General features: G+C 40.5%; 1 protein-coding gene across 1 annotated transcript in view; it reads left to right on the forward strand.

Moving 5' to 3' along the window:
• Nucleotides 1-15,513, forward strand: part of whrna (whirlin a) — a gene marked incomplete at both ends in the record, with an annotated part of 220,151 nt that overhangs the window by 107,674 nt on the left and 96,964 nt on the right. Inside the window, one exon of the mRNA XM_080509813.1 lies at nt 9,079-9,204. Within this exon, the coding sequence (XP_080365939.1) occupies nt 9,079-9,204 (126 nt within the window). The remainder of the gene's footprint in view (nt 1-9,078; nt 9,205-15,513) is intronic.

Raw genomic sequence — 15,513 nt, forward strand, 5'->3', positions numbered from 1 at the left:
AAACACTGATTCATTTGAGAACCTGCATAAATTTGTTGGCACTACTGGCTATGATGCCACCTCAGTGATTCCGTGTATTAAGCAGCATATTTCATCACTGATGGGATACTTTAAAAATTACTTCCCTGAAAACAGTTCCCAGTATGACTGGGTGAGAGGTCTCTTCAATGCGCCAACTCCAACTGGTTTTAGCTCTGCAGAGGACCGATTCAGTGACATGATATCTGACTCCACATTGAGGTTCACATCACAGACACTGAGTGAATTCTAGTAATAGTGTAGAGAGGCAGTGTCCACTCTTTTGGCAGAGGGCTATGGTCATTCTTATTCCTTCTGCAACATCTATTCGTTATGAGATTGGCTTCTCTGCTGTTGCTGCACTGAAGACCAAGTCCAGGTCCCAGCTAAACATTGAGGAAGAGCTGAGAGTTGCAGTATCATGCTTTAAACCTCCTTTAGCATGGGAATCACTGATGCATCCTTTAGTAAAGGAGACGAGCTCATGCTGCCCCACAATTCCTTGCGGCGACAACATTTAAAGGAACCCGCTCATCTGAGCCTTCAGGAAAACTCACAATGTACGGTAACTCACAAAGTAGATTATAATTTATCATGTTGTAATCATCACAAATATTCAGCCTTGGGTAGGCACTGCCTATCCTGCCGACCTTGACTGCATGTCACTGGAAGAGTTATATCATGCCATCATTTAAAATTCATCTGTGTGGAAAAGGCATGATGGAGGCCAGATTACAGTAGTGAAAGTAAAAGCTTCCAGAGCCGTCAAACCATTTAGCTAAGTGACTGTGTCGAATGACATTCCTCCACTTAATTGCGTCATATCTTATTTTTTTTGGGACGTCTCTAGAATATATGTGCGATGAAATCGTTGTTGTTGTCAGGGTAAATAATCCTGTGTGTCCCAATTTGATGCAGTAAATTCACTGTAAATGTTTGATGGCGGTCAATATCCAACCTTGCAACTGAGCTCTTGAATGATCAAAGAACAGTGCTTAGAGAGTGAATCTAAGTGTTTTCATCCACCCATCTCAACATTCATCAAATGAGATTTATCTGAGTGAGGGCTGCAGGGGCTGGAGTCCACCATGGTTGCCGTGGACACCACACAATGCACACAATAATGAACAGCTATGGGCTGTTTAGAGTCGTCAAGACAGGCACGTCTTTTCATGAAGAAGGCGGAGGACCTAGAAAAACACACACCGGTTTGATCCCCACAGTGGACAGTCCCCAATTCTGGGTCTTCAAGTAAAACCCTTGACCCCCACAAGCCTCCTGGAGGGCTTGTGGGGGACGTGACCGTCCACATGACGTGTTTTTCTTTTTTTTTGTTCTCTTTTTTTCTTTTTTTTCTTGACGTGGGTCAGGGTTAGATGTGTGATGTAATGTGTACATGTTAGTATAGTTTAGTTAGTATAGTATTAGATTAGATTAGTTAGTTATGCCTTGAATATGTTCCAGAAAAAAGAGAAAAAAAATCTGATTGGGAAAGTAATTAGGAGGAATAAGCCCATATCATGGTTATGAGATATTTTACTTTTAACTTGCGTTACACGTTGTCTCCTAATAGGTAAAGATGAGCACAACACTGCAGTTATATGACCTTTAAAAGCAACCAATGGAACCAGTGGAGTTGGTGTGTACTGTGATGTTACAGGCTGCAGGTGAATCGCCTGAGGGTGTTTCTCTATCACATGATTGTGTCCTTGGCATGAGAGATGCTACCAAGTCACATTCCACAAAGAATCCTTTCAAGCGTCAACGGAGCACAAGAATGAGTCCAGCAGGTGTGCGGGTCCTTTTTTTTCTGCTTATCGCCTTCGACTCTGTTGTGTACTTAATTTCACAGTGAAAGAATCTGAAGTGATTGTGAGAATCAGATCACACATACATTTCTCCACAGTTAAAGTGTGGGGAAAATAACTGCTCAGCAGTATCAGACCTGAAATGTTAATTCAGGCTACATAAATTGGATGTCAAATAAAACTGATAAAAAGGTTTTATTGGGGATTTATAAATTGGCATTAATATGTTTAATGTCGTGTGAGGATGTAATATACATATGGTGCAATTTCCCCTATAAGCACACTAAAGAACTATTTTATTAGTGACTGTTGCTACATGGTGAGGACCAAAATCAGCCTTAACAATCTCTTTAAGTTATGACTAAAGTGTAAAGCAGAACATTTCTGAATGAAATTTGCATCTTTATTCATAAGCAGCAGCTGGGGTTTCTGTTGTGCTAAAAAAAAAAAAATCCTGTAAACTGCATTATATTATCAAAACCTGTACATGCATATAGGATTGTGGGAATGTATTAGAACTTTAGGACTAAAGTTGAAGTTGAATCAACCTGAGACTTTCCTTAAAATGAGAACTCTGTCCTTGGAAATGTGTCAAACAGCTCTTAAGAATGAACCACAGGGGGATGTGATGACAAAGCATCGTTGGAAGATTCTGCACTACTCTATCACGCTGCTTTGCAACTGAGAAATACACCCGGATTTGTACGTTCAGGTTTCCACCCACCGTCTTTTTATACATCAATGAATGAGAAGGGAGACCTGAAAGTTTGACTTCATCCGTCACCATAACTTAATTAATTATTATACAAAGCAGAAGACACAACGCTTGTTCAAGTCCATGTTTAACATGGTCACCATGACTCAATATATTTATGTCTTTCATATTCAGTGTCATTTGAGGTGAAATTGCTCATGTAGCAACTGAACAATCACAGCAGGTGGTTGATGCTGTGTGAGACTCCTGGTTGAATTTAAAGTGGAGTTGAGTGGACGTCTTCATTAGTATAATACGATGAGGTGACAGAAATCGCCAGTGTTTTGGGATGCAAGACATTATTGTTAAGTTTTTGAATAGATGACACGATACTCATACTTCCTTCCATTTAACTTCTGCTACAAAGTTGGATTCAATATTTCGCAAATCCCATTTATTTATAAAGCACCACTCAGACACAAAACAATTCAGAGTGCTTTTGAAGAAATAAAATCTATACATAAAAACTTTACAAAGAAGTTAAATATATACTTCAACGTTTTACAAACAAATGAAAGAAATACATTAAAACAAGCAATTTAGAATCTTAATCTCAAGCCATTAAGGGCCTGAATGACTTGATGTGTAGCTTTGTCTCTAGATTGCAAGCTGTCAGTAATGCAACGTTTGCTTTGATTTCAGTTGTGCTAACTAAGTATAGATTACTTTTGTATTCTACTCTTTTGTGTATTGTGTATATTGTATTTCTATAGCAGCACTAAAAACACAGTCATCTCAAGACTGTGTTTTTATTTAAGATACCAGAAGAATAACAACATTTCCACATGAGCAGGCAGAGTAGACGGTTGGAAAGAAAAACTCCCACTAAACTGGAATAAAACTGCAGAACCAGACTCGGCGTGGGGGTTTTCTACTGTCCTGGTTGGGGTTGGAGAGACAAGGACATGACAGAGTTTTCATAGCGATCAAGGCTCTGATCACAAACTCCCAACAACCTCCGACTTCTCACTCCAACTCCATGGGTCATGTAATCAGTGAATGTGTGAAAGTAAGTCTTTCATAGCTCCCTTTGTTATTTGTTGCTTACTTTCTTTCTCTGTTTTTTACGGCCAGCCCTCTGAAATAGTTGAGTGTGAATTTCCCACCTATACTTTACTCCCTTGGACACTGGCCTGCTCCATTATTGCACAGATTGGCACCCCTGTGTTGATTGTAATCACTTTAATGAGTGTGAGCATAATAGACTGAAACATGGGGTGCAGCCACACCGTTTTCCAGAGCTGACACTGCATGGTAGCAAAAGTACCACTCAGTCCTCTGACGTGACGAAGATTGAATCCGTTCAGGTTATATAACACTTTTACACCGTTAATCAGTCTTGAATCCTTCCCGTGATTGATAGCTGTTAGATATGGTAAACAAAAGCCCTACGAATCCTTTGCTTACCAAAACAGAGTGACGGGAAATCATTGAGGCTCCGCTGAATTGATTCCCTGAAAACAGTTGATGCCTTTTTTAGCTCTGAGAGCTGCGGTGCTGTGCCAATAAAAGTCGGATGAGTCTGCTAATTAAAACTATTCTCCATGTCTGCATAAATGTCACAGAGAACATGTGAGACTCCAGATCCCCAAAGGTGGGAAAAGGTGGTTGGCGTGTCGCCAGCAGGCAGACAGGTGTTATTAAAAAAAAAAAAGCCAGACAATGACAAGTAAGCACTCAACAATAAAAGTAGGACTTGTCTTGCAGGTGCCAAATCTCTGCGAGAGTGGGTGAGAGGGTTGAAAGAGACATTGTTTAATAGAGACATTTGCATATGTGCCATCTTGTCATCGCCAGGGTGCATCTGATGCCTCTCTTCAGTCTTGGCACGGAGCGGACCGCATTAGGATCAGCCCCAGTAATCAGGAGCCGTATTGTGACGGAGTGAGAGTGCAGTTTGAAGTCTGGCACAGAAAAGCAGAGCTGTGCTTCTCTCAGAAGGCAAAGTGAAACATGACGTGCTTATTGTGAATATGCTGGGTTAAGTTGACCATGCAAAACAAAGCCAGCAAAGCTATGTGGAGTCAGTGCCGTCACTTACACTTTGCATAAGCTCCTCCAGCTGGTTATGTAAATAAAAAAGCAAAAAAGTGGCACTTTTTGGTGCTTTTTTTTTTTTTTTTTAAGGTTCACCAATTTGTTACCTTGTGTAGTTCTCTGAACCAGTATCTGTTAATAAAGATGAGCTAAGAGATCAAATTATTTTTTTCCCCTCACATCTTGATTCATCCATCTTTTATGGTTTTATCTAAATTAGCACCATGAGGCACTTCAATCAATCCGAGCCAACATTCGACAAAAAACTGAAGCAAGTGGTCAGTAGTCCATCACAGAGCCAAAACAGAGAGGCAGTCAAATATTGAGACATAGGGTGGATTTTAGGCCCTGCTTCCACAACAAGGTTTGAAGTTAGTTCGTTCTGTTGTTTGTTTCTGTAATGAATCTACACAGAGAACAATATGCTATAAACATGAACCATGGGAAAACACAGACATTCGTATGGACAGACGACCATGTTGGATTGTTACTACAGTGACTGTCAACTATAAAACTACCAAGTCCCAGGAGAATGTGGACTGGAGTTATTCTTTCTTTCTTTCTTTGGAGCGGTCAGAATGGTGTGGACGAGCTGGAACCAGCAGATGGCGGTAGTGCAACTTCACGGATGTGAACTGCCATTGAACCCAAGTGAAGAAGAAGAAGGGAAACAGTCATCAGGGATGAAAAAGCTGCTGATAGGAGAGAGACGGAAACAGTCAGCAGGCACGACGACAGCAGTGGGGAACAATGTAGATAGATAGAACCAGCAGATGGTGGTAATGCAACTGTCCGAATGCAAACTGCTATTAAATCCAGGAGAAGAAGGAGAAGGACTGGGAGTTATGACACTGAAGAAAATATTGTTCTTATTGTCCATCGACTGAGCACGTGCAGAAGAACTAGTTATGATGGCCGTGGTGGACATGCACAGTCAAAAAAAATTGAGTTTGGCTTCGTTTCCACAGAGAGGGACTCAGAGCATTTTCAAAAGTTGTGTTTCGTGGCCGTGAACTCGCAGGCCACGCCCCCTCACAGCAGTCTGTGAAGCAACATTTTAACTTTTAAACTGCACAGTTTATTTCTGTCCTCCTGTGCTGTCAGAAATGCACTTCGCTGAACTGTTTCAGTGATAAAAGAGAGACTTTTTGAACGAGCGCGATGTTTGTCCAGGTTTAAGTGCAGGAGCTGACCGCTTTGAGTGATGCGTTCAGGTGCATCACGGCATTTTAACAAGCTATGGTGCTCATTCAGTCGTGATGTTAAAATATCACTGATGGTTATTAGCGAGCTGGAATACGCCTGCGCAGCACATGTCAGTGCCGAAGTTTCAGCAGTGTGGCTCCTACACAGTTCGGCCAGGACGGCCGGCACTGCCGGACTTGTCTTGTTCTTATGGAACATGAATTGGCCTTTAGAGTTGTAGATGCTGGGTGGTTGCTTGATGTCATTGAAGCTCTGTGAAGGAAGCTATTCATAGTGTAATAAGCCATTTAAAATTACGCAATCTCTTTAAGTCGACTATCAGACTCAACCTTTCTTCTGATGGCCCTGGAGAATTCTTCAATCTGACCATAATGACAGCAGATGTTTGAATCGCTAAGTAAGCAGCGGAATCAAAAGGTCAGAATTTTAATAAGATGAAATTCGGATTATTAAAACTAATCTGAAACCATAATTCAATAAATTCATAAATTCCATACCTCTTCCTATGCAGCTTTTTTGTGGCTGTATTCACTCATAAACAATTATCAACTTCATGCTTCATTAACGCAACAACCACCTTCATGATCCGACAATTTCAATGCTTCAGCACATAACTGCGTGCATAGTCAGTCTTTGTTCCAATAAAAAGAGCACATGAGTAAACATTGGTAAGTGCTTAGCAAGCAACGCTGCGTGTTATAAAAGAAATGGCCTCAGCATCAGACAATGACTTAATTACGTGGGGCTAAAAGGCTGGAAGGCCAAAGCAAATAGCTTTGGAGTTAAGGGACAGCGCTGATGAGATGACCTCGAGACTACAAACAAAGAAAAGCAGATTATACCGAGCAGAAGCCCCACCAGTGGGTTTGAGCGAAGCACTTTCATCAGACAAATGAACCCTTCATCAAACCCCGCAGCCTCCAGCACACGCTGCAAATAGGACCACCCGAGTCTTTCAAACGCTGTCATACATCAGGGCCTGGCACTGTGGATGGGTGCTTAATGTCAATGGCTGCGCTACTGTACACATGGCGCAGCCGTCTATCATTATCGGTACAGTTTTCCTTAACAGAAATCCTATATTTATGCTCTTTAAAATAAGAGCGGCTCCCCGGTCCCACCAGTGCCGCAGTCCCTCCATAATGAAAGCAAGCTACAGGACTGCAGTGTGGAATGGTATGGAGGAAGCGCAGTGAGGAATCAGAGGTGATTTGTTACGTCCTGGTTGTTTTCACCGTGCGTCGGGTGCTGTTTCAGCTGCTGATTGAAGCGCTTAATGGTGGTGTGTGTCTCAGCAGGTCTTCTCTGCTGAGAAATGCGTCGTTGTCATTTGTAAAGTTTGGGCTGACGTGTTTGTAAGGAGCAGTTCTGAAATGTATTATCATCATTTCTCACTGATATCTATGGATTATCGGTCTTCACTGTTGTTCTTGCAGATGTGACAAGCACTGTAACAGGTGTTGTACTTTCAGAAGAATACTATTAAAACATTTGTTAAATACATCTATTTGAAATGTGGCCTTGTGAGTCATTATGTTGGATGTAGGAGGATTTTTCTTTGGAGGTTAAGCAGTTAGAAATAAAATGTGAAAAGATGTTACCCACCAAAAGAGATTTTCAAGGGCTCATATTATCCAGCTTTTCAACACTTTCACATGGTCTCATTGGTCTAAAAACATTGTATTCAAAGTTTATTGACCCAAATCCATCTTTTCCTTGATGTCCATCCATTTAAATAATAAGGAGCTACATTCAGAATGTGCTGTGTCTGCGTGAGCTGGACTGGCTCCGCCCACACATTCCCATCTTGGGAAGAGGAGGAAGTGCTTCCTCTCATGGTGCCATGTGCCAGAGCAGAGCTGCCTGGTTGTGGGATGAATCAAAGGAAGGGCCTAGCTTGATTGGGATTGGTTGAACCGCCGATGACACACTATAGGGTTTTACTTCTGATTGGCTCATTGGAGCAACACACTTTTAAAAAAATTTAACAATCCGGGGAGACAGATGACTGACTTTCTTCACTCCTCGGGAGTCATTCCAGGTATGGGGATATAAATGACTGTTGGAAAACCATTAGAAAGTCCATTTTCCATAATAGGACTCATTTAATAAGTAACAAAAAATGTTTATTGGTGAGAATCGACTGACATGGTTCTTTGAAATTTGGATTAAAATTCATTCTAGTATAACCTGTGTTACATTCTTTCTCCATTTGCTTTTTCATTCTTTTAACGTTTGACTTCATGTATCTTTTGGTATTTGTTTTTCTTTATTGTAGTAGAGGGCAAGGAATGTCTTTACTGCAAAATGTGCTATCCAAATAAACATGCCTTATTGTAATAAGGGGAAAATAAACATGTATTTGCCTTCAGCCAATAGCTGTCAGTCTAGTAATCTACAATTAGCAATTTCAGTTAACCCAAGATGTGCTCATAGAGTTAGTACACCTTGATAACTAGCAATCAAAGACACTCACATAACTTTAGTAAAAACTTTTTTCTGAGATCAGTTCAACAATTGTGATTTGTGTTTTTGAGAATTGATATTAAATGTGGTTCTGTGTCTTTTTAATAGTCTTCCTGCATTTGGTGGATCAAGGACCATTGCACCCTCGCTCTAGCCAGATGTTCACTGAACACTCTGATTCTCTAGATTCTTGTACTTCTGTGATGCATACATGTTGACCTGATTGAGGAGATCCTCCAGGATAAACACAAAACTAAAGATAAATGACCTAAATAAACATAATTATTTGCTTTAAAAGCATAATAAAAGGATAACGTTTGTCAAAGACATCATATCTATATGAATTTCAGAGAATAGTATCATTCAAATTTGAAAATAATTCAGGATAAACTTAAAAAAGCTGTCCCAGTCTATTAATTGGTTTCTTCAGCATACAGAATTTATTTGAATTCAGACTGTGTCAGATATTGTCGAGGCTGCTTATCAGAGGAAATGACACAGATGAGGCTTGTGATGAGCCGAGCTGATTGACCAATTTAAGCAGTCGTTCGTCTCATCAGAGCGTATTGGACTTTATCATTACAGACTCCGACTCACCGCGTCAGCGTTGCTCCTCTTGTTGCTGGTGAATCCCGAGTCAGAGCAGATCCACTTCACTTCCTCACCCCCTCACATGCAGCCAACAACATGAGGACATCCGGTCGCTTGTTACGGAAAACAACACAAAACAACACTTGGAAGTGTCACGTTAGTTTTCTCATTCGTTCATCCTTGTCTTTCTTTAAATAGGTGAACTTGGTTTTGGATGACGGCCGGTCGCTGGGCCTGATGATCAGAGGAGGAGCTGAATACGCTTTGGGTATTTACATCACCGGAGTGGACCAAGGATCAGCAGCCGAGTGCGGAGGACTCAAGGTATTCCTCACTTTTTGACACTCTCACTGTGATGCCATGTTCTTTGTTGATGGTTGTGTTGGGACACGCAGATAATGAGACTTTTGAGCTTTTCTTCCTTCCAACAATATAAATTTTCATCATTCATTGTCATCATCACCTCGGTGTCACTTACATGACATTTTATGTTGTAGCAAATGATGAAAACCTGATTTGAAATGGTTTCAGTTGCTTCATGACTGCCAACAGATGAAGACTTGTTCTTGTTTGTGGTTCTATGTTTGTGGTTGATTGACAGTGAAGGGAAATCAGGTTGCCGGAGTACGGGCACAAGAGACAAAGGTTGGAGTGTTTCACTAACATTAAATCATATTGCAAAAGCCTCTAAAAGTGTCTTAAAATTCAGAAATATTAAAGCCTGTGAAATCACGGTGTTTCTCAAAGAGCTCTCTCGTGTTAACTGCGTTTCAAGATGCTTGTAGATTTTAAACGGCTCGATGAGTGAGTCGGGTCAGTCCAGGACACAGTGGAGATTTTTAGGTTGGTTTTTTTGTTTGTATTTTTTTAAAAACCACTATCTGCTGAGGGATGGGCTGTTTCCCTTCACAGAGAGTGGATTTTCTCTCCGGACCCCACCTGTGATAAACAATATATTTCTTCCCTGAACAAGTTTGGAGCGTCCCTTTCTTTTCTTTTCTTTCTTCCACTCCAGTTGATCCAATAAAACAGTCCTGCTATCTCTGCCAAACAGTCTCTTCTTCCACTTACTGTGCTTTTTGTTTTGCAAGGCTCAGTTTTGTTTATTGTGCTCAATGAAATTAACCAGTGAATTTTCCCAGAAGCAAAACTACTTAGAGCCATTTTCAATAGGTGAACCGAGGGCAGCTGGATTTGTCTGACATATTGAAACTATAAACGGATGAAGCTCTCTGGATAAGAGGAGGGATCTGATGACCTGGATGATGGCGATTCTTCACCGTCTGAACAGCATGTGACTCACTTATTTCATGGCTGGAGTGGAGTGTTTTCAATTGACATTGCTCTATTTCTGCTCGTCCTTGTGAGACTCATCTGATCACAGTTTTTGGATTTCACTGCACAACAACTCATGTTGACTTCTGTATCATCTGTGTCTCTCTTGAGGACCAACACCAGTTCACCCTGAAGTCTCTTATGAGCCAGCAAGTGGTTGTTTTTCTCTCAAAGTTGGTGTTAGATGGAGGTAAAAAGACAAGCATGGCAAATTGTGATTACTAAACAACTCTCTGAAATGATAGCGTTCACAGGCCGTTCCCTGCCTGAAGTGGTCAGTTTGAATCCACAGAGATCCAAGGAAGGAGAAGTGGTGAACCAGCAATGAATCATGGGCAATGCTAATCTGATGAATTAAGCTTAATGGTATTTAATAAGTACCCGTATCGATACTCGGCGTCAGCAAGTAACTGAAGGTTACCGGTAGTACTCGTAATTTTAAAAAGTGGTATTATGCATCTCTAGCACATATTGTTGTGGGTTATGGGTACTATATTCAGCAATGAGGCACGAAGACTTGTTGTCTGAATTTAGACTAACTTTTAGCTTCCAGAAAATATTGTTTGGACCTGCAGAACAACACAAAACCAATAACCAACTTATCCAGTGTTGGAAGAGTACTCAGATAATGAAATTATTTTTTTCTTGTATTTAAGTTCACTAAAGTCCAATAAGGAATCTGTTTTTTAATTCTTTTTTTTTTTATAAATGTTGGTTTTGCCTTGATTCTAGCTGTTTTTAGTGATTTAATCGTTTTCAGGAGCAACTCTGTCAAAATATCTCAGAAACAAATGTTCAAATGTTTGACCAATGAGATGTTGAAGCTATATTGTAAAATCACCGGATCTCAGCGGCATCTAACCAGCCTGAACTTTCTTTTCCAAACACTTTCACATGCTGTTTAATATGTAGCAGTGGAGTGTGCAGCTAAGTCACAGTCAGGTCTGAAAGGTGGTGATAACACTGCTGATATTTGATCGGAGGCTCCGGGAAGCAGCCAAGCTGCAGGACGAGACGTCTGATCGTGTTTCCAAGTGGGATGAGATTAAGGTGAATGTAAATGAGGGTAGTTTTGAGTCTGTGGCTCCTGTTTTATATATATCAGCCGCGTGTTCCTGGCTCTCCCTGTAATACAAAACCAGCATTGTTCCTTTGTGCAAAATTTGATTCGCTCCATCAAACTACGGATCCATTGAGAGCAAATGTCTGCATTCCATCAGCAGGGTGTCATCTATAAAACCAACATATATAAATCAGACACATCCCCGTTTAGGCTACTAATGTTCCTCAACAGAGTACACAGGGCATATGGTAGGAGTGATATATGATGGATAGTAACCTTGTCTCACTTCTATGTTCAAATGTTCAAATCATTCAAGGTTTAACTAAAAAAATCAGGTTAAAGGAAACAAACCTCAAAACAGACTTGACTTATTTGTTTTTCTTTTTTTTTTTGTACTAATTATTTTTCTCCCAGTTATCTCCTATTTGGTTTTAGTGTATTTCACCCTGCAAATCCAGCTTGCAAAACAATACATCACTGTCAGTAAAGTAAGAATACTTTATGTTAATGTTAATTTATCATTTCATACACTACTCCAAAAAGTTTCCAGTGAACTGAGCATGCACTATAACATTTCCAGGTGGACTTAATGTGACCTTCTCTAAGCTTTTGAATATTCTACTGTTTAATATTTCAGTTTTGTTTTTTGTTTTTTGTTTGTTTTTTTGCTTGCTTTCGTCTAACAAGGAGCTTAACAGCACATTTCTCAGCAGGTGTTTGATACCTGTTTGGTCAAAATTTCTCACAATTGTGTCAGAGACATTAAGAAAATGTAGCTTCTGGATGAAATTAATTCTTGGTTGACCCATTTGGCAATCAGTGTTTTCGTCAAATTCAAGCTGAGTCAAACACTGCCAAGATATTGGTGGGAGTCAACAATTCCGACCTCTTGATTATGAAGGATGCTTTCTTCTGGCATATCATTTTTCTGCCTAAAATCAGTGATTATCTCCTTTTTAATATGTTTAAATCAAAGAAATGATCTTCACTCCATTCCAGAAATGCAGACAACTGTGATCTGAGTCTTGAAGAAATTTACATTTTCCAAAGGTGTCTTTGGAAAATGTTAGAACATAACTGTGATGTTCTTCAGCCTGCTGTGTACACAAGGTGAGAGGCACCAACTCTGCCATCAGACACTTGGAAACAATGTACATGCAGAACTGAAGTATTTTATTAAGACTTAAGTGGATTTTTTTTTTTTTTTTAAGTTGGTTTGGTTTAAGTTGAGCTTTTAAATCAGTGACGCACAAATGGATGCATAGAATGAAAATATCTGAGCAATGTTTGAAGGAGAGGATGGATTTGTGTCCAATTGCTCTTAAAATCACATGGAGGAGAAAAGCCGTCCTTCGTTGTGCAGCTCGTTCAGAGAGGGCAGAGAACAGGTGGTCAGGATTTAATACAGAACATTACGAGTTCCAAACAACTATCCGGGGTCACAGTGCATCCACACCAGACCTCGCTCTGATTCAATCTCTCTCACTGATGGGGCCGAGCACGCCGGAGGAATCACGTTTAGCCTTCAACATCCACTGCCGGTGCTGCGAGGACGACGGGAGTCTCTGACCTGCCGGGACCTTTACTTCCGGAGATTTTTCAGAGATTGTATAAAAGTGACAACCCAGATGGAGAGCGTTTGGAACATACAACTACTTCAGACTCAGCTCAGTCAAACTGCTATTGGCTTTCCTCTGCACCATATGGCCTGTAAAAAAAAAAAAAAATTGTTCTCAAGTGTGGACAAATTGTAAAGCTTTTTATTGGATTTGTTGTGCTGTGGTGAAAACACCTTTTTATATGTTTTACAAAGTCTACAATTGCCGTCTGTTTTGTTGGAAAGTGGCTTGAAATCCCAATCACAAAGTCTTGTTAAAAAATAAATTGTTTGAAGATTGCATGAGTCCCAGAGACGCCGACTTCATCTGGAGTTTCTAATATATATTTTATTGGTGAAATTACTAGAAAATAAGTCCATTGTGTTGGTTTTTGACTGAAGAATTCAAACATACTGACATAATATGAGATGGATTGAATGGAAAACGACCAAAGCCCGAAAATTTTACAATGCGTGCATGTTGAGGATAAATTATTGGCAGAAGATTAAACTGAAAACTATTTTCTTCATATTGAAATGGCTGAAATTCAAGCACTGATATTTCATTGCCAATTAACCATTATGATCAATAGCAAAACCTGTATAAACTCAAAATGTCATACCTGCTGAAAGGTAGTTTTTTTTAGCATTGCTGTTTTGTTTCTTGCGTCAACACGTCTCACGATATTTTGTGAATTTGATCTTCGTCACATTCCCACTCATGGACATCAAGCTATAACCCTTGTAGCCTGTACATTGGGCTTACGTACTACAGATCGCTTTTGATTGAAATCCTGAACAGGAAGCCAGTCAATCACAGAGAAAAGAAGGAGACAGTCACATTTAGACATACACAATAAAGAAGACAGGGCATCCAGAGAAAATCCAAGCAGGCTCATGCAAAAATAAAAATGACTGTAGACAATGATCTTCGTGATCCAAGTCGTCTGCTGACAGTTGGTGAAAGAAGGAGCGCTCAGAAATGTATATGACAAATTACATGTCTTCAGTGTTGATGTCGTAGCACACTCATGAGCTGAGGAGATTTATTTGTTATAGGCCCTTTACATAACGTTTCAAGTGAAAGCTCATCCGCTTTGTGTTTTTGTTGCAGAAAATGTCCACGTTTACAAAGCAGCATTTTTGAAAAACATTGTAGTTAGCATGCCAGGCCACGAGTGGGTGCTGTTAGTTGTTTTTTGTAATGAAACTACACACACACACACACACACACACACATGGGCAGAGAACGGTGCACAATAAATCTTCAGGGCGATTACATGAACACTTTTATGGACTGCTGAGGAATTGGGATTGCTGATACAGGAAACTCTCAACTATAAAAATACCAAGTCAATAAGTGCGGGGAGTCACTCATTATTCACAATAAGATAAAAGGTGGATCGATGACCAGAGATGCTGTTTTGTGCTTTGCTAACATTGTGCTTGTTGTCCCATATCAGGTGTGGACTCAAAGGCACGTCCAGGTTGTAGTATATCCAAATGGCATCTATGGAGTGTGCATATTTCTGTTTGTCGTGGCGACAAGGCAACAGGAGGCAAGAGAAGATAGAATTCCGTCTCCTGAGTCTCTTCGTGATCAATCTGTCAAGCAGCCAATTACAGAAGCTCCTATTAGATGGTGCAAAAACTCTGCATTGTTTGGTTCCTATTAAAGGGCTGAAAATAAGAGATGCGGGGGTGGAGAACGCTCTAATATCCAGTGATGTGTTTTATATTCTTATTTTATATATAAAGATGGACTCGGTTTCTCTGTACTGCTGCTGTATTTTTAGATGGCCCACATTCAAAAATCTTAAATCAAGATTTCAGTGCTTAAAAAACCTTGTGCTCCAATTTCCTTTCACTTTTGTCTTTGTTGTGAAGGCTAGCAGCTTGTCATGTCGTAACACTCAGATACATAAAAGGCCGCTAAGCTTCTAAATGCAAGGACACTTGAATCCAGGGTCGATTGTGAAAGCCAAAGTTCGAAATATTGCACACTTTTGCCTCCCGGCACGATGTGAATCATCCAGGCTTCTGTTGATTGAGAGCGATGCGCCAGCAGACACCTGGCTTTACCTGCAGGGCCAAATGTCAGGCTCTGTCTCAGCAGACTGGAGAGGAGGTCAAGAAACGGTGAGAGGAGGTGGTTGGAAAAGCACAGTTGCAGACAGCCTCCCACGGACACACGCTGTGTGTGTGTGTGCGTGCGTGTGTGTGAAAGCCGAGGCACACAGGAAAATATCTCTGTAGGATAATCTCAGGGACTCACCTGTAGGGTATGCATTCACACATCTCCAAGGAGCTAATTACCCCTCATAGAACACTTCTGCTGACATTATCAATGAAGTCCCGGCTGTGTGTGCCATTGTTTGTGTCCGATGCGAGATCATTAAAAAATGGCCCCTGTAAATAATGTCTGATGGGACGTTTTCGCAAATGTACAGTAATGATGGTTCTGTATGTGAAGCAAAAGTGGAATCTTGTTACCTGCTGTTGTTACTCTGGAAATATGTAAGAAAATACATTGCTTTTTTTCAGGCTGGCACATGCCGGCTACAATAATGGGCTTTTGAAGTCACAGTGTACATAATGAAAAGGACCATTTGAGACTCATGTCGGTATAACTTTGAAT

This window comes from Blennius ocellaris, assembly GCF_963422515.1.
Source record: "Blennius ocellaris genome assembly, chromosome: 15".
In the NCBI taxonomy this organism is placed as follows: domain Eukaryota; kingdom Metazoa; phylum Chordata; class Actinopteri; order Blenniiformes; family Blenniidae; genus Blennius; species Blennius ocellaris.